Here is a 15,579-nt window from a genome sequence, read left to right as displayed (position 1 = left end):
CTACTAGAATTTTTGTCACAAACAAAACCTCTATTGATTGGCCTAAAAGAAATTTGAAAATGACGTGATGTGCATTTGCTCCGACAGTCCCCATTTAGACAGCGACCTAGCGACGGTGCAGGATACTTTATCAGGACCAAACAAGGAGAAGTGGAGACAGGCAGTTTAGGATGAATTTCTTTCCTTTTAAGAAAATGATGTTTGGGAACTAGTTGATATTCCTAGTGGTAAAACTATAGTACAGTGCAAGTGGGTGTTTAAGCGAAAAGATGACGGTGATGATGAACATGCTAGACTTGTAGAAAAAGATTCACACAAAAAGAAAGTAAAGAAAGTATTGATTTTCATGAGACCTTTTCACCTGTAGTTAGATTTTCAACTTTGAGACTGTTGATGTCCTTATCTGCTAAGCTAGGGTTAGAAATTTCACATTTAGACGATAAAACAACTTTTTTAAATGGAATTTAAAGGAAGATGTATACGTGTGATTACCTGGAAGTTTCAATTGCACTGACAATATAGTTAAAAAGAGCCATTTATGGCCTGAAGCAAGCCAGTAGAGCTTGATTGGTAGTTTAAGGAGGTTCGATACATCTCTTGCGGGGTGTAGGTGGTGTGGGAAGGAAGCCTATATTTATACACGGTAGTTTCGTTGTACAGTAGAACCTCAATAATCCGAACCGCTGTAATCCTAACGCTCGATAATCCGAACGCCGATGCGTTCAGTGCTCTTGAAACGGCAATGAACTGGTACGAAAAACAACCTGAATGCTGTTTACCTCAGTTGATCACGCTAAAGAAAATCCGTGATTTAGCAGCCAAAAAACGTTCCTCAACCTTAGTTCAGCAAAAAATGAGTGACTATTTTTCGAATGTTCTTTGTTGAGTTTTTTGTTTTCTTTAATTTTTTTATCTTTCTGTACAGTATAATTTTTTTGTGTGTACATTACTGTACTTTCTGTGTGTGTATAAGATTGTATACTAAAAATATTACGAAATTCATGTGCAATACATTACATAAAATATGTAGTAGTTACCTTACTGTAGCACAGTAGTATGTATTTCATAAAACAAACTATTTTGTACCTTTAACAATACAACGTGCTCCTTATTTTATGGGAAATAGTATGTCAGTGTTCATTTTTTGCATGCTACTATGCCTGGAAAGCACTTTGTTTGGTAATCCGAACGATTCGATAGTCCGAACCACCCCGGGTCCCAATTAGTTCGGATTATCGAGGTTCTACTGTAGTACCAACCCTACATAAACTAATTTGAGCGAACTAAATATAATATATATGAATGAAACTTATACAACACGTATTAGCTTGCATATATTTTTCGTGTTTAATGCAGGGCAATTAACTTTTTATTTGAATAAAAGTGTCAATTTCTTTATTAAAAGCTTATAAAATTATGGATGAAATCTGGTAACATTGCCATTGCCACAGCGTGGTGGTAAAAGTTGGGTCAACTGGCATTACTGTCAACTATGCGTTGCGCGTATTCCGTAAACATGAATGAACATCTAAGGTACGAAGGAAAAGTAATGACTGAAAAGCAATATAAAATGCGTATGAAACAGAATGTGGATTGATGAGAAAAAAGTAAAATGTGCAAACCGAAAATCCATATGATAACTCTCAAGAAGCTCACTGTATGATAGTGAGACGTCGCCTTGTCAAATTGAAGATTATGACAGAACATCTATACTGTTCGTTTTCAATTTTTGTTTCAAATTGCTATTATATTGCATTAGATCACGAAAAATTTATTTAATATTAATTATTAGTACATATGTTTTCGACTGGAATAATTTTATAGTCTATAATCGAGTTATTCTAATATAGCGCGTCTGTCGAAGTGTTAAATACAGCGTACAGTATTGCCATATTTCCTTTCATTGGATCAGATGTTTTTTCAAATTTGTCAAAACGTTATATAGGTATTCATTCCATTATCTCAATAATTACAAGTGAATATTTTATTGTTTTAAAATGTTTAGTAATATTTAATTCTTTAATTACAATTTTATTTTCCCGATCCTAACCATTTTTAAGAGCAATATTCACGTTTGATTAAAGTATTTTCCCAACTCGCATAAGAGCCTGTGTATAAGAGCATAATTTTTAACATCATTTTTCAAAAAAAATATATTGGCAATCGATCTGATATTTTTACAGGAGACAGTTGGCATATTTATTAACAGATTTCAATGATTTTGAAAACTTTCTTACCATTTTTTTTTTCAGTATCAAACCTCCTTAATGTACCTGGCTTTGTTAACTAGGCCAGATATCGCTTGTTATGTAAGTTATTTAAGCCAATTTAATAACTGTTACGATGAAAGTTATTGGAAACAAGGCAAATGTATTTTATGGTATTTGCAGGGACCTACATAAAAGTCAGGTCCTAAAATTTGTAAAGTATAATGAGGAACTAGAAGGTTTTGTAGATGCTGATTGGGCCGGCGATACAAATGATTGCAAGTCATACACTGGTTTTTGTTTTAAATTTTCTTGTTCTCCTGGGAAAGTAGGAAACAAAAGACTGTTCCTTATCCAGCGCAGAAGCTGAATATATGGCAATTTCTGAAGCTTCCAATGAAGCAATTTATTTGAGGAATTTGTTGAATGAGTTATTTGGTGTTGCAGATTGTATAACTCTTTACAACCAGTCAAAGTGTACCGAAGTTGTCGGTAAAATGTAGAGTAACATCCGGTAGTAGGATCTGACTGTTTTCTAGGTGTAGGAGAAAGTGTGTATTTTTGTAACCATGCACCATCCCTTTGCATGTTTAATAAATCAGTCTGCACTGAGAATTCAACAAGAGCATTTCTTCAATTAGTGTCCTTCATTGAAAAGCACAAAATAAACGCTATTTCACAAATTTTTACCTTAAAGAACATAGGTACTGAAATTTTCAAAATACATAATATGGTATGACCTCAGCACTCTCCCATTAGAATGTGTCTTGTTCTTTAATAAACACCCTGTATATATTTCCTGCACTTAACATATTCTTATAAACCTTTTTTTTCATGAAAAGAGAAATATTAATCAATTAAAGATAGAAATAGGTTAAATTTGTACAACAGAGATCCTATTTTAATTTGCCAAAGCAGCTTTTCTTTTGTTCCTGCTAAAAAAATTCTTCTTCTTTGTTTTATTAATCTCCACATCGGTAACTAAGTTAGGTGTTTCAGATTTTGTCTCCTCATTCTTCGTACTTTTCACTTTTATAATTTTTTTAATACGCTTATAAAGAGACGCGTTGTTCCTTGTTTTTTCTGAATAAGCTCCTAAACTGTTAGCACTATTGCTTTCGGTCATACATTCCTCGGGCATAATTTTTTGATTGTCAATAGAGTCCAAATCTCCCATGCTCTTAAATTTCACTTGGTTCAAAGACCTTAAACTATCAGGACTAGGATTTTCTTGTTCCGGGTTCAGGAGGCAACGATTAGAAGACGGATTGTACTGAGATGAGGACCTACAATTGAATTTTGATGCACTAGGAACAGAAATAATTAGAATTTCATATACAGAAAAATAATAATAAAAGTATTCATTTAAATACAAGTTGATTCTAAAGTTAGGAAATTGTCAAAGAAATTGAAAAATGTAGAATCATTGATTAAACTACATACTTATAAAAGTAAGAATGTTGTATAGTTTTATTATAAGTTATATTTGGAGAAAAGCCAAGTCTGATTAAAAGGTTTTTCAGTTGGATGAGAAATATATGAAATCTTGAAAATAGTATTTTTCACATTTTTGTGATTAAAATAAAAACTAGAAACTACTTTCTGGATGACATGTTAATAGCTATAGGCAGCTGAAAATAAGCAATATGATATATGTCAATTGACGAAAGGACTATAAATAATGACATACATAGCCTTCATAAATGATTACAAGTCATGTGACCAGTAATTTTGTTTGGCATCATAATTTTATTTCCTTCATGTTGGCGACACAACTTTCTGTTTCACCGACTGACTGTGATTGATGTAATTTTTTACGAGATACTATTCCACCAATTAGCGATCGCATTATCTCGAGCGTAGACATAACGGTCTGTCATTGTTATTTGTAAACGAATCATTAATATTGGTGAAGCCAAGATTTAAGGATTTTTTGTTACCAGTACCAATCGTGCAATGTTGGGTTACCTAAGCTCGGCGGTCAGATGGCTTGTAAACATTTATGAAGGCTCTATACTTGTGTTGAGTTTTGGTCAACATTTGCAGTTCTGTCATTTAACACCACGGTACTGTAATCTTATTTTCAGATATCTATAAAGTTACCTACCACAATAATGAAGATACAGTTAATCCACATGTAATGACACACTGAGTATTTATGACTTGCATCATATTTACGTCAAGAAGTAATTCAGTGCTGATGTCACATGCAGTGCTAATATGCTAAATAAAATCGTTATAATTCTAAAAGAATGTAAAATGCAACATAGAGTGGTTCTAAATCATATATTTAAGACAAACAGTATATAAAAATATATGCATAGGTACTTTTTCCCATAAACCTTTTTCTAAAAATTGATAATAAGGGAGACATACCCTTTAAAGAGAGGGGGTAAATGTTATATGTTTTCCAATATCTTGAAGATATCTTATTTATTGACAATTAACATTTTATAAATCTAGTTGTATAGGATTTTTTCGATACGTTGTGAAGGTTAAGTGTAAGAAAAACCATATTTAAAACTTCACTCATACAAATTATGTTTACATCATTATAAATTTTTGTTACCAAATATATACTCGTATATAGGGTTGTTCAAGGTAAGTAGACTAGTAGAAGATAATGCGACACTGAAATTTTGTGGAAGTGTTACGTTGATGGCATAACTTTCAGTGAAGCCCTGATAACTCCCATGGTTCCTTTGAAACGTTTAATAGGTCACTTACCGTGAAGAACCTTGTATATTTGAGAAATAAAGATTATTATTATTGTATCACCATTATCATTATCATTATATGTAAACTTTTTTCTGGTTAATAGCTTAGGAATCAATATTTTTTAGAACGAGGTAAAAATAAAACAAGTCAGATAAAATAGTGGTAATCACCACCCTAAAACAGCATAGTTTCACAGCATGTTGGATTATAATAATTACACTAAATTTGTATTAAAATACTTAATTAGTTTAAGTTTAAAACATTGCAAGAGATTTTTAAAATACTATAAACTGAAATATGTTATCTACCCTTTAAACGGTCTGATGTACCCATCCTAAACATACAGAGACAATTTAAATCACCACAAGAATAATATGTCAAATTTTTAAAGGATTTTGATGACTGTTTTTATGTATATACAAAGTATCTTAATGCATCTGAATAACAAATAAATCTCTGTATCCCAACTTTCATTAATATTTTTTTATGATGCTAAAAATTTTTGACAGTGTAAATTTCTATTTCTATAAAAAAAATTGGAATGCCTTAACCCTTTGATGCACAAAATTTTCCTTATGTTTTCAGGATCACTGATTAAGAATCTGAGATCAAAAATGCAATTTGACAGTTAATAGCTGCCAAAACGGTGTTATATTGAGGAAGTGACTCGAGATCTAATATAATGTTAATGGGAAAGGCGTTTTTGACATCGCCAATTCCAAATCTGATATCAGAAATGCCTCTTCACAGATAACAGCTGTCATATCACTGCTGTCAAAATTACAGAATGGATTAGTTTTTCCGAGAAAGTAATTTCCGAGGGGTTTTGGGAATTCTAAATTTGACGTTGAAAATCACTCCTGACAGTCGACAAATTTCATAAAAAAGATATGGACAACTATAAATTAATAAAACTGGAAGAATGGAGCCGTTTTAAAAGGCGCTGAATAAAATTCATTTCATAAAAAAATTCCTAGTAAGATTTCACATCAAAAAAACCACAATAGGCTGCATCGTCACTATGACACTTTGTTCTGTAGATGCATTAAGACATTAAGACATATATAAAAAAAAATAATCACCTTTCAATGCTCCAAATCATATTTAAACACTCTGTATATATAGAAAACTGGCTAATAATTTGATTAAAAAAAATGTTTTAAAATTACATTAATATTTTTTTTGCCTTGTGCACTTTTATAAGTGAATGAGGCTTCTCCCTCATAGTGGCAGAGATGCAGGAAATAGTTTTTTTTAATAAACAAAAGGAAATTTTTTAAAACATTGGTAATGAATTTTTCTGGAAAAACCTCAACTGCCAAAAAGTAGGTATATAGGTAGTAGGTACTCTTAGTTGTATAGATTTTCCTAGAAAACTGGTATTAAACATTTATTCTCTATTTGGTTATTCTACAAGTAAAAAAAAATTTAAAACTTAATTAAATAAACCGTTGTACTAAAAGGATTAGTCAAGGGATATTTTTGCCTAACAAAAAAACTAACATTGCACGCAAATAGAAAAGAAAATAAGGAGCATTTTTAATATAGTGTGTAAAAATTTTATTCATAATCGGAGCTAATCGTTAATCAAGTTAGAAGATTAAAAAACACGAGTAGATATATTCGAAACATGAACCACATTAACAAGCAGTGTTGTAGAGACGACACTGCTTGTTTATTTTATTGGTTATTTCTTCGTCTTTTTACAAAATTTAAATGTATTGCATGTGTGAAATTCCTATAATATATATTCTCTTGTCGAGAGGTTACCAGGTTGATGATTAGCTCCGTTGATGGCTTTATGGGCAAAAGGCTTTACTATAGTTTTAATAAAAATTTTAAGCAATTAGAATGAGGGATAGATATTATTATAACAACATTGTAACTCATTATCATGGCAGCACACCTCTATCACTCAGTATCTTTTTTACTAACCTTTTTTTAATCAGTAGGAAACTTCTTGAGTAAAACGACATATTTCCTGGTTCAATTTGCCTACATATTTTAGAATCACCTAGTATTTTTTAAAAATATGTCTATGAAACTCTCGTTTTATTATAATTTAAAATAAACCAAAAAAAAAGGATAAACAATTTTGTTATTTGGTTTATGTAAGCATTTGAAACTAGCTTTAAATTCATTAAAATTTTGTACAAATAATCAATTTTTAATCTCTTAGGCCGGCATCACACTAGAATGCCAAATAGGAGGCCATTGCAGCAAAACCAGCAATACAGCAAAACAAAATATGTTTGTTATACTTAAATTAAATGCATTATGTTTGGATTAATATAAAGATTAGATTATACAGTGCTAGAAAAGAAAAGAGAAAGCAATAATTTCTTACCTGATTAAATTAACATTTCCCACTACAGCAGATGTCGCTTCAGGTGTTCTAATTGAATTGTACAATTTATACCAAAAATTTTTCCATAATTTATTAGTTCTCTCATAGTCTAATATAACATAACATGAGAGTTCTGCTGGTAATTTGCCACAATTCTTATAGAGACACGGTACTATTTTTCTTTGCCTTTGTTCTAGAGATTGCAAGAAAGCATTAAATTAGCAAGGGTTAAGTTAGAAAATATTTCTAAGAGGGGTGTATTTGTGTAATTTTCTTATTGCTCTTGTTACTTCTGACATTTTTACAACGGCATATGCTATAGTAGTACTAAAAAAGAAAAATATGCCCCTATTATTAAAAGAGAAAAGCAATAGTGTTTCAGCCACAACCAACATTTTTCTAATATTTAATAGATCACAAATTTGAAGGATTATTTTTCAGTCAGAAAACAGCTTATAGTCCAGAAATATACTTTTTCCGAGATATGATTCTACCATTTTCTTTAACGTAAGAGCTTCACAAAATTTGACAAATACCTACAATTAGTACTTAACAAACCGTGCCAGTACAATTTCTATATTTTTATGAACTTATAACAATAAAAGAGGAACAATGATTTCTTGGGGCATAACTTCAGTACCTTTAATGTTTAAAAAAATATCTCTGTGTATTTTATTAGAACATAAAGAATTTTAATGTTCATGTTAAAATTTATAGACTTCCTTACATATATCTTATATCTATATATCTACTAGGATTGTCATTATGCTATATCACATCGAACACTTCTGTAACTATGTTCATGTCAAAGCTGTGTCATTAGACTTTACTTTCTATTATGTGTCATTAAGCTGAGCAACATATTTTTTCTCAGCTTCGAATATGTCGAATTATAAGCCAATAAAACACTATTTGCAGAAATTTTACTATTCCTGTTTAATTAAAAAAAAAAATGCTGCTAAATGTCATCGAGTGCTGTTGGAAACTTACGGTGGACATACTCCATGGATAAAAATGTGTAATTATTGATTTCTATGTTTTAGAAGTGGTGATTTCAATACAGTTGACAAAAAATGCCCTGGTCAACCAAAAAAATTCAAAGAAGGGGAAATGGAAGCATTACTAGACCAAGATTCATGTCAAATGCAAGATGCACTAATCGTTGAATGTTAATCGCACGACAGTTTCCAAATGTTTAAAAGCAAGGAAATTGGGTGCCATATGAATTGAAGCCAAGAGACATTTTTCACAAGTGAACAATTGCTGCAATAGCAAAAAAAAGGTTTTTTTGCATTGTATGGTCACTGGTGACGAAAAATGGATACAATATAATCCTAAGCATAGAAAATCGTGGGGTTTGCCTTGTCATGCAACAACACCGACGGAAAGGCTAAATATTCATCCGTGATTCGAAGCTTATGGTCCATTTTTGATGGGACCAGCTTTTACAATAAAGCCTTGAATTTACGAAAAAATCCCTCAAAATTAATTCACAGTCCTAGTAAAAACAATGTAAACAGTAGAAATTTCGGAATAAAGTTTTCCTGGGTTTTCCTTGATTTTTCTACAATTAAACAGTGGAAATCCAAAATAGTTTAAGTGCCAACAAAACAGTTTCGAAATAATTAAGAAAAACACATTCAAACATAAAGAAAGCTATTTTTTAAAGAAATTATTTATTAATCGTATTATATCAAACCCAAGAAACATACTGAAAATACAACACATTTCAAAAAAGCTATATGGTAGTTATATAGAAACAATTGAAACTAGTAAAGGAAAAAAAGTCTAAGTGCTACTCTAATATACATGCAAAAAAAGTCTAAGGGTATATGCTGTCGAAAAAGTCTATATCAAAAAGTAAGATTTTATCTAACTCTAAGATAAGAACAAAAAGATATCTAAGATTTTATCGGTAGATAGCCGCACGGTTTAAGGCGTCAGTACTTAAATCGATGTGTCGAACTGCCCGGGTTTCGAATCCCCGGCCGGTGACCGTAGATTATCTATACTTGTACGGAGGATTGGCGCCCTCTGTGCAGGTATGGTAGGGTGGAAGAATGTTGGCTTGAGTCAATGTGAGAGATTGACACCGGTTGGCATTTGACCACCCCCCTAATTAATGAGGTTTTCCAGGTTTCCCTCATTCCTGCACTGAATGGTGGTTAGGGCCTACCAACATGTCGTTCCTGGGCGCAAATGCGGCCCGCGTAATAATAATATGCCGCCTCCTCTCCCGCACGTCTCCGACTTCTGGGCTAATTCTCCTAATTAGAATGAGGAGTAGAGATATTATTATTATTATTATATTATAGTGTTAGAAATATGATGTTCGTAAACATAGTAGGTCTACGTCGAAAAAGCCGCCGCCAGTCAGTTTGTTGCATCAATTTTGGGAGAGCGAGGTCTGCCTGGATTACTTGGCCGCTAACTAATGGTTGTTTTGCTTGTGATTGCCAGTGGAAGTCTACCAAGTTGTTCTGTGGTAGCTTGTTGAAGATACATTTGTAGGCAAATATATGTTCTGTATTGGCTGTTATGTTATAAAAATCTAAATTGAAGTGATTAGTGTCATTGCTTGACATGTGAATTGAATTAATCCGGTATCAAAATATAAACTAACTATAGAATATTGCCAAAAAACTTAGTTTTCATGAGTCTCATCATTGAAGTTTGGCCTTTTCAATTAAATTATTTCCAAAAATTAAGGTGTTTTAGAAGAATGTATTCTAACATATCTTCCAAATTTTTAAATTTTTCTGCAGATATTTGACTTGCATTTTAATAGAGGCAGATCATAACCCAACAGCAACTCCATATTCGCATCTTTTTTTAAAACATTGTAATGAATCCATTCTTCCATTTCATTGAACTAAAGTACCTTTGTAATATGTATGTTGAAGACGACTAACTTTTAAACGTTTTTGTTCAATTTTCACATTTTTAGAACCTTTTTTTCTTCTTTTATTAGCATTAAGTATATCATGCCCATTAATTTGTTCCTTCATTTTCCAAACAATACAAACAGAATGGCACATAGGTGGTTTTTGCTTGTACCATTCAGCATTAGTAGGATGGCGCGCCATCTAATACCTCTACTAAACTTATTATAACGGGTTATCCATTTTGAGCTTGGGATAGTAAAGCCCTGTCAATTGATATTTGTCAAATGTCTCTCTCTTATCCAGACTGGTATTTGTTTAGTTAAAGGTTTGCCATTTCACAAAATGAAACGTTTTACGACCGGACGTGTTAAAATTATTAAATTATACTACGAAAATGGTGGATCTTCGGTGGCTGCATTTCGCGCATTACGCAGAGATTATGACATAATCGTCCATCCCAGCAAACAACCACCAATACAGTGAGGAAATTCCAAGAGACTGGATCGTTAACAGACATCGTAAGACTCAGTATTTGGGCCTACCATACGACACATTGTGGCGCATTTTGAATTTGGACTTGCATCTCCATCCGTATAAAGTTCAACTCCCAGAAGAACTCAAGCCAGCTGACCATAGATTGCGCCGTGAGTACACCAATTGGGTGCTAGAACAACAGACCACCGATCCTGATTTTTCGAGGAAAATCTTCTTTAGTGATGAGGCCCATTTCACGCTCAGCTGCTATGTTAATATGCAAAATTTCCAAATCTCGGGTAGTGAGCGGCCAGTTATGGCTCTATTGCGCGAGAAATTCCCAGCACACGTAATTTCGAGATTCGGCAATATGGCTTGGCCACCTAAATCCTACGATTTAACGCCTTTGGAATTCTTTTTGTGAGGCTATGCGAAATACCGTGGTTATGCGAACAATCCCACAACTTTCGAGTAATTGAAGGACGAGATACGTCAAATTATGGCCGAATTATTGCCCGAATTGTGTGAAAAAGTTTTCAAAAATTATTTCAAAATGATTGAGTCCTGTACACGGTTCTGTGGAGGGCATTTGAATGATATTGTTTTTCACGCATATTGGCATGGTGCAAACTTTATTATGAAATAAAAGTTCCATTGAAATTTAAATATTCAATGTGTTTGTTTTAAACTTTGCTTTCCCAAGGAGAAAATGGATAACCCGTTATTAGAAAGACACTGACTCATTTGTATAATATTGGCAAAAACATATAGACTATAAAATAAGTAAAATCCGAAAATTTATATATTTGAAACTTAGACGCTTTTGAATTTCCACTCTTCACTTTTAAATAATATTTCCTCGTTAATTTCTCATATATACAACAGTATATCCTAAAATTTTCCAAATTTCTGGCTTTTGCCTTACTTTCCCTTTTTGCATAGTTTTCCATTGATAGATATAACTTGTCGAAAGGGATGGTCCTTTGATACTTTCAAAATAAAATTTAATCTAACCGTAAAATAATATTTCCCATTAATTCCTTATAAAAATAACACATTTTAAAATTTTTCAAAATTTCTGTTTTTTTCCTTACTTAATTCCCTGACTTTCCCTGTTTGCATAGTTTTCCAGTTGATAGATATAACTTGTCGAAAGAAATGGTCCTGCGATACTTAAAAACTAAAATTTATTTTATAAAATTTTTGGTATCATGTTTAAAAATCAAAACTCAAAAAATAAGTAATAGGAACCACACAAAGAAAATGAATAAGATATTCTATCTGTAAAAAATTGATGTTACCTTCTATATGTTACGTTATGTTTCAACCACTGTACCTTTAAGGAATTTATTTTAGGAAATATTATGTTATTATGAGTCTTTTGCGGGAGATTTATCGTGTTTCTCGAGGAAACAGCAGAAAAGTAGTTAAGAAGCAATATCTCGATGGAAATTTAACGCTGAAAATTATATAGCGTTTTTCATCTTTGGTATTTTTTTGTGATATAATTGTGATGTTTTATTTACAAAAAATGTTTTTCTTTGTAAATAAAATGCATAAAATCCAATGGCTTACATGATACTTTTTCTCATACTCACCATTGTTATATAAATAATTAAATTAGATATTTTTAATACATTTTTCACTCCATTAAATATCATACTAGAGAAATGGGATATAAATTTGTTATTTGAAAGAATAAAATTGTTAAACTTTAATATAAAGTAAGAAAACGACAGGCCACTATTTCTTCATAACACATTATTACTCGTATTATTTAAATATACTGATATACTACTAAGGCCCTTAGGCGAATCATTCATAATGCAAAAATCAGGGACCAATTTTGGACATTGCTTTAAAATATACATATAAATAAACGATAAATCATTTATTACCGTTTAATTGTCAATTTTGTAATATTCAAAACGACATTAAATATTTCACTGATAAAGAGAAAAATAGCAGTAACTTTTTTAAATGGTCCAGATATAAATTTTGATATATAAAAACAAAGTTCGAGCATGATCTTAATCATTCCAATGAACCACCTCTCATTTTCCTACTTCTGGCGTTATAAATTTAGTTTTATTCACTTGTATTAGATTCATACCTATGCCAATAGCTTGTGCAAAACTGTAGAAGAACTGATTTGCTGAACTATCCAGAAAGGCTGGTGACAATATGACAATTAATCTACAGCACCTTTCCGAAATTAATTTAATCACAGAATCATGTTCGAACCCTCCTCCAACTAGGTCTCTTCCTTTAACGCATAATTTTAAATTATATTGTTTCTCCATAGTTTCTATAAGTTCCGTGGCAAAATCTATATCGTCATCAGCAAAAAGAACAAAAGCATCATAAGTCTGTGGTTCAAGTCCCTCACTTCTTCTATTCACGTCATCTATGGTCAATATATATTTGTCACTATCTAAATCTGGGTATTTACTGCTAAATTCGCTTGTATTCTGTTTGAAGTAATTAATATCTTCCTCTAAAAAAATGGAATAATTATGAATAAGTATACCTAACGACATAAGAAATTTGGATTGAGTGTCAGATACTTTAATAACGGCAATAACTATCATTTATTTTAGTTTTATAATCAATTAGTTACATAAACTTATTTGCACATAAGTACACTAGCATATGGTATTCTGTCATATTAAATATTTTTTCTTCATACCTCGGTCGAAAGTACGTACTTTCGTCCCTAATAGCAGGGACGAAAGTTTAACATTTACTCCCTGTGAGAAGTCCCTGCTATTAGGGACGATAATACGTACTTTCTACTGAGGTATGAAGAAAAATCGTACACACTACACGGGCCAAAAGTTGAAATCTCGGTCCTGCGCAGGGCCGAAAATTCAACTTTCGGCCCTTGTGGTGTAATATACTATTATCTTCTTCACTTTACTTAAATTTCTACCAATTCAAATACAGTTTGCCACAGAAGGTGAAGTTAAAAGCAGAATAATAGTTACTTCTCTGTTACTGATTATGAATTATACTTTACTGATACAAATACTGTTTTTTCCTGCTCATATAAGGGATATAAACAAATATAAGAGAACACAGAAGAATATTTCTTCTTTATTTTTTATCAGAAAAACACAAAACACCTTAAAATATTGTTGGAATATTGCTACATCCTTTATATTTACTTCAATTAAATATTAAACTAAAAACCATACTTTTAAGAATAAATTTAAAAGAAAATGCAATTAAAATAAATTAATTATAAATGTTTTTTATTAGTCATGTTTGCCTCCGACCAAACTTCTGACAAATTGGAAATGAACGTAGTTATCATAGATAAGATAAAGCACCTCATCATACAAATACCGTGACATGTATTTATCATTTTACAATAACGAGAAATCTAAGGTTACATCAATTTTCTTGAAAATAAAGAATAGTCCTGTAGCTTGAAAACAATAAAAGATACCATAAAAATAATTGATATTAATGTACGCATATCCCTACTAATATTATAAATGTGAATGTAAGTTTGTTTGTTACGCTTTCACGCGAAAACTACTTAACCGATCATCATGAAACTTTGTACACATATTCTTGGCGGTGTTAGAAGTAACATAGGATACTTTTTATTAAAAAAAATATTTTTTACGAAAGATTTTCTATCACTGCGAGCAAAGCCGCGGGTAAAAGCTAGTAAATAATAAAATTACCTATTAATGGCGAGATATCTTCAATAACATCAAATCTGTCTAACTCTTCTAAGTATATAATAAATTTATCTATTGTGCTTTCATTTTTGTCTTCCTCACTCCACAAGTGTAGAACCTTATTACTGGGGTCAGGGTCTTGCTGTAGGCTAGGTATTTTTTCACCGCTTATCCCACACAACTCTGCTAGTCCTTGCCAATCACTACAAAATATTCAATCTTTTGTAAAGTGAAAATGAAATATTAATGTACTTACTATCTACACATAAATTATATCAATACATACCGTGGGAGTCCTTTATCATTTGGAATAATTTTAATAGGATTTAATAATGTGGAAATTACATTTCGAGAGCCTCTTCGTAAAGCTCTTATAGTTATATGTTTATTATCATGTGAACCATTCAAATCACTTATATGTTGCTCCATACCCTTTAACACACATAAAGTTAAAATATTACATTTTATAAGGTAATTTTTACATCACCGAAAACATAATATTTGCTCAATTTACTTTTACAAATCTATAATTTTTAATAAAGAAGTTATTTTAACTTCTTAACTTTTTGACATTACACAATCATAATTATAACCTATTGACAAATAATTAACCACTTGACAATTGACATCATTCTATACATGGAGACATCATTCTATACATGGAGACAAGATAAGGAGCACGAACTCATACGGAAAATTGACAAAATTTGTCCAAGAAATGGCAGATGTTGGGGTGGCGCTAGTGTTCCATATGTCCCAAATGAATGTAGCTTCATAAATACGAGTGAAGTAAGCAAATAACCAATTTTATTTTATTTATATCGAGTTTAGTAGATATATTGGGGAGCGGGGAGGTATACTAAACCTAATGGCCCATTTACACGAGGCCAGTTGTGAAGACATTCCATTAAGCCAATCCAATGACAAAGTGCAGTTCAGAGCGAACAGCCGAGCTGAACAGACGTGTTTGTTTGTGTGGTGAAGTGATTGCAACGAGCAAAATCTACCTGCCTTTATTAAGGCTACCTGGAAAGAATCCCTTTCTTTCCTTTTAATCACCGACCTAATCCCCGGCTTAAGCATAGAGGCCGTCGGCATCTTTGTTGCAGGCACCTGTCCCAGGGTTATGCCCAGGTAAGTTTTTACTTATTTATCAGTTATTTGCATTACTTTAGAATACATTTCTTTAAAATTGCGACCCCCGACAAACAATATACCAGACAGACAAATACACCAAAAGACACGTACGCCCCCGT

General features: G+C 31.9%; 1 protein-coding gene across 2 annotated transcripts; it reads right to left on the bottom strand.

Annotated features, from left to right (window-relative positions):
* Nucleotides 1–3,040: 3,040 nt before the first annotated feature.
* Nucleotides 3,041–14,999, bottom strand: LOC108914167 (myeloid differentiation primary response protein MyD88). Of its 2 annotated transcripts, none has more exons than XM_018719900.2 (5): nt 14,610–14,999; nt 14,327–14,526; nt 12,745–13,128; nt 7,273–7,465; nt 3,041–3,514 (listed from the first exon to the last, which is right to left on the bottom strand). In XM_018719900.2, exons 1-5 carry the CDS (start codon nt 14,750–14,752, stop codon nt 3,109–3,111), a joined length of 1,326 nt encoding a protein of 441 aa, XP_018575416.1. In that variant the 5' UTR covers nt 14,753–14,999; the 3' UTR covers nt 3,041–3,108. The 2 variants fall into 2 exon arrangements, with proteins under 2 accessions (XP_018575416.1, XP_018575417.1); XM_018719901.2 differs by having other exon boundaries at nt 3,041–3,493.
* Nucleotides 15,000–15,579: the final 580 nt, after the last annotated feature.

This window comes from Anoplophora glabripennis, unplaced genomic scaffold (assembly GCF_000390285.2).
Source record: "Anoplophora glabripennis isolate ALB-LARVAE unplaced genomic scaffold, Agla_2.0 scaffold893, whole genome shotgun sequence".
NCBI lineage: Eukaryota > Metazoa > Arthropoda > Insecta > Coleoptera > Cerambycidae > Anoplophora > Anoplophora glabripennis.
Note: the sequence above shows the minus strand (reverse complement) of the source record. Positions and strands in the feature narration are given on the sequence as shown.

Coding starts and splice junctions, on each gene's coding strand:
- LOC108914167 (XM_018719900.2), bottom strand. CDS start 14,752: ATGGAGCAACATATAAGTGATTTGAATGGTTCACATGATAATAAACAT. Junction 13,129..14,326: donor AGATATCTCGCCATTAATAG/GTAATTTTATTA, acceptor CCATTTTTTTAG/AGGAAGATATTAATTACTTC. Junction 3,515..7,272: donor GGAAATGTTAATTTAATCAG/GTAAGAAATTAT, acceptor TTCTGTTCCTAG/TGCATCAAAATTCAATTGTA.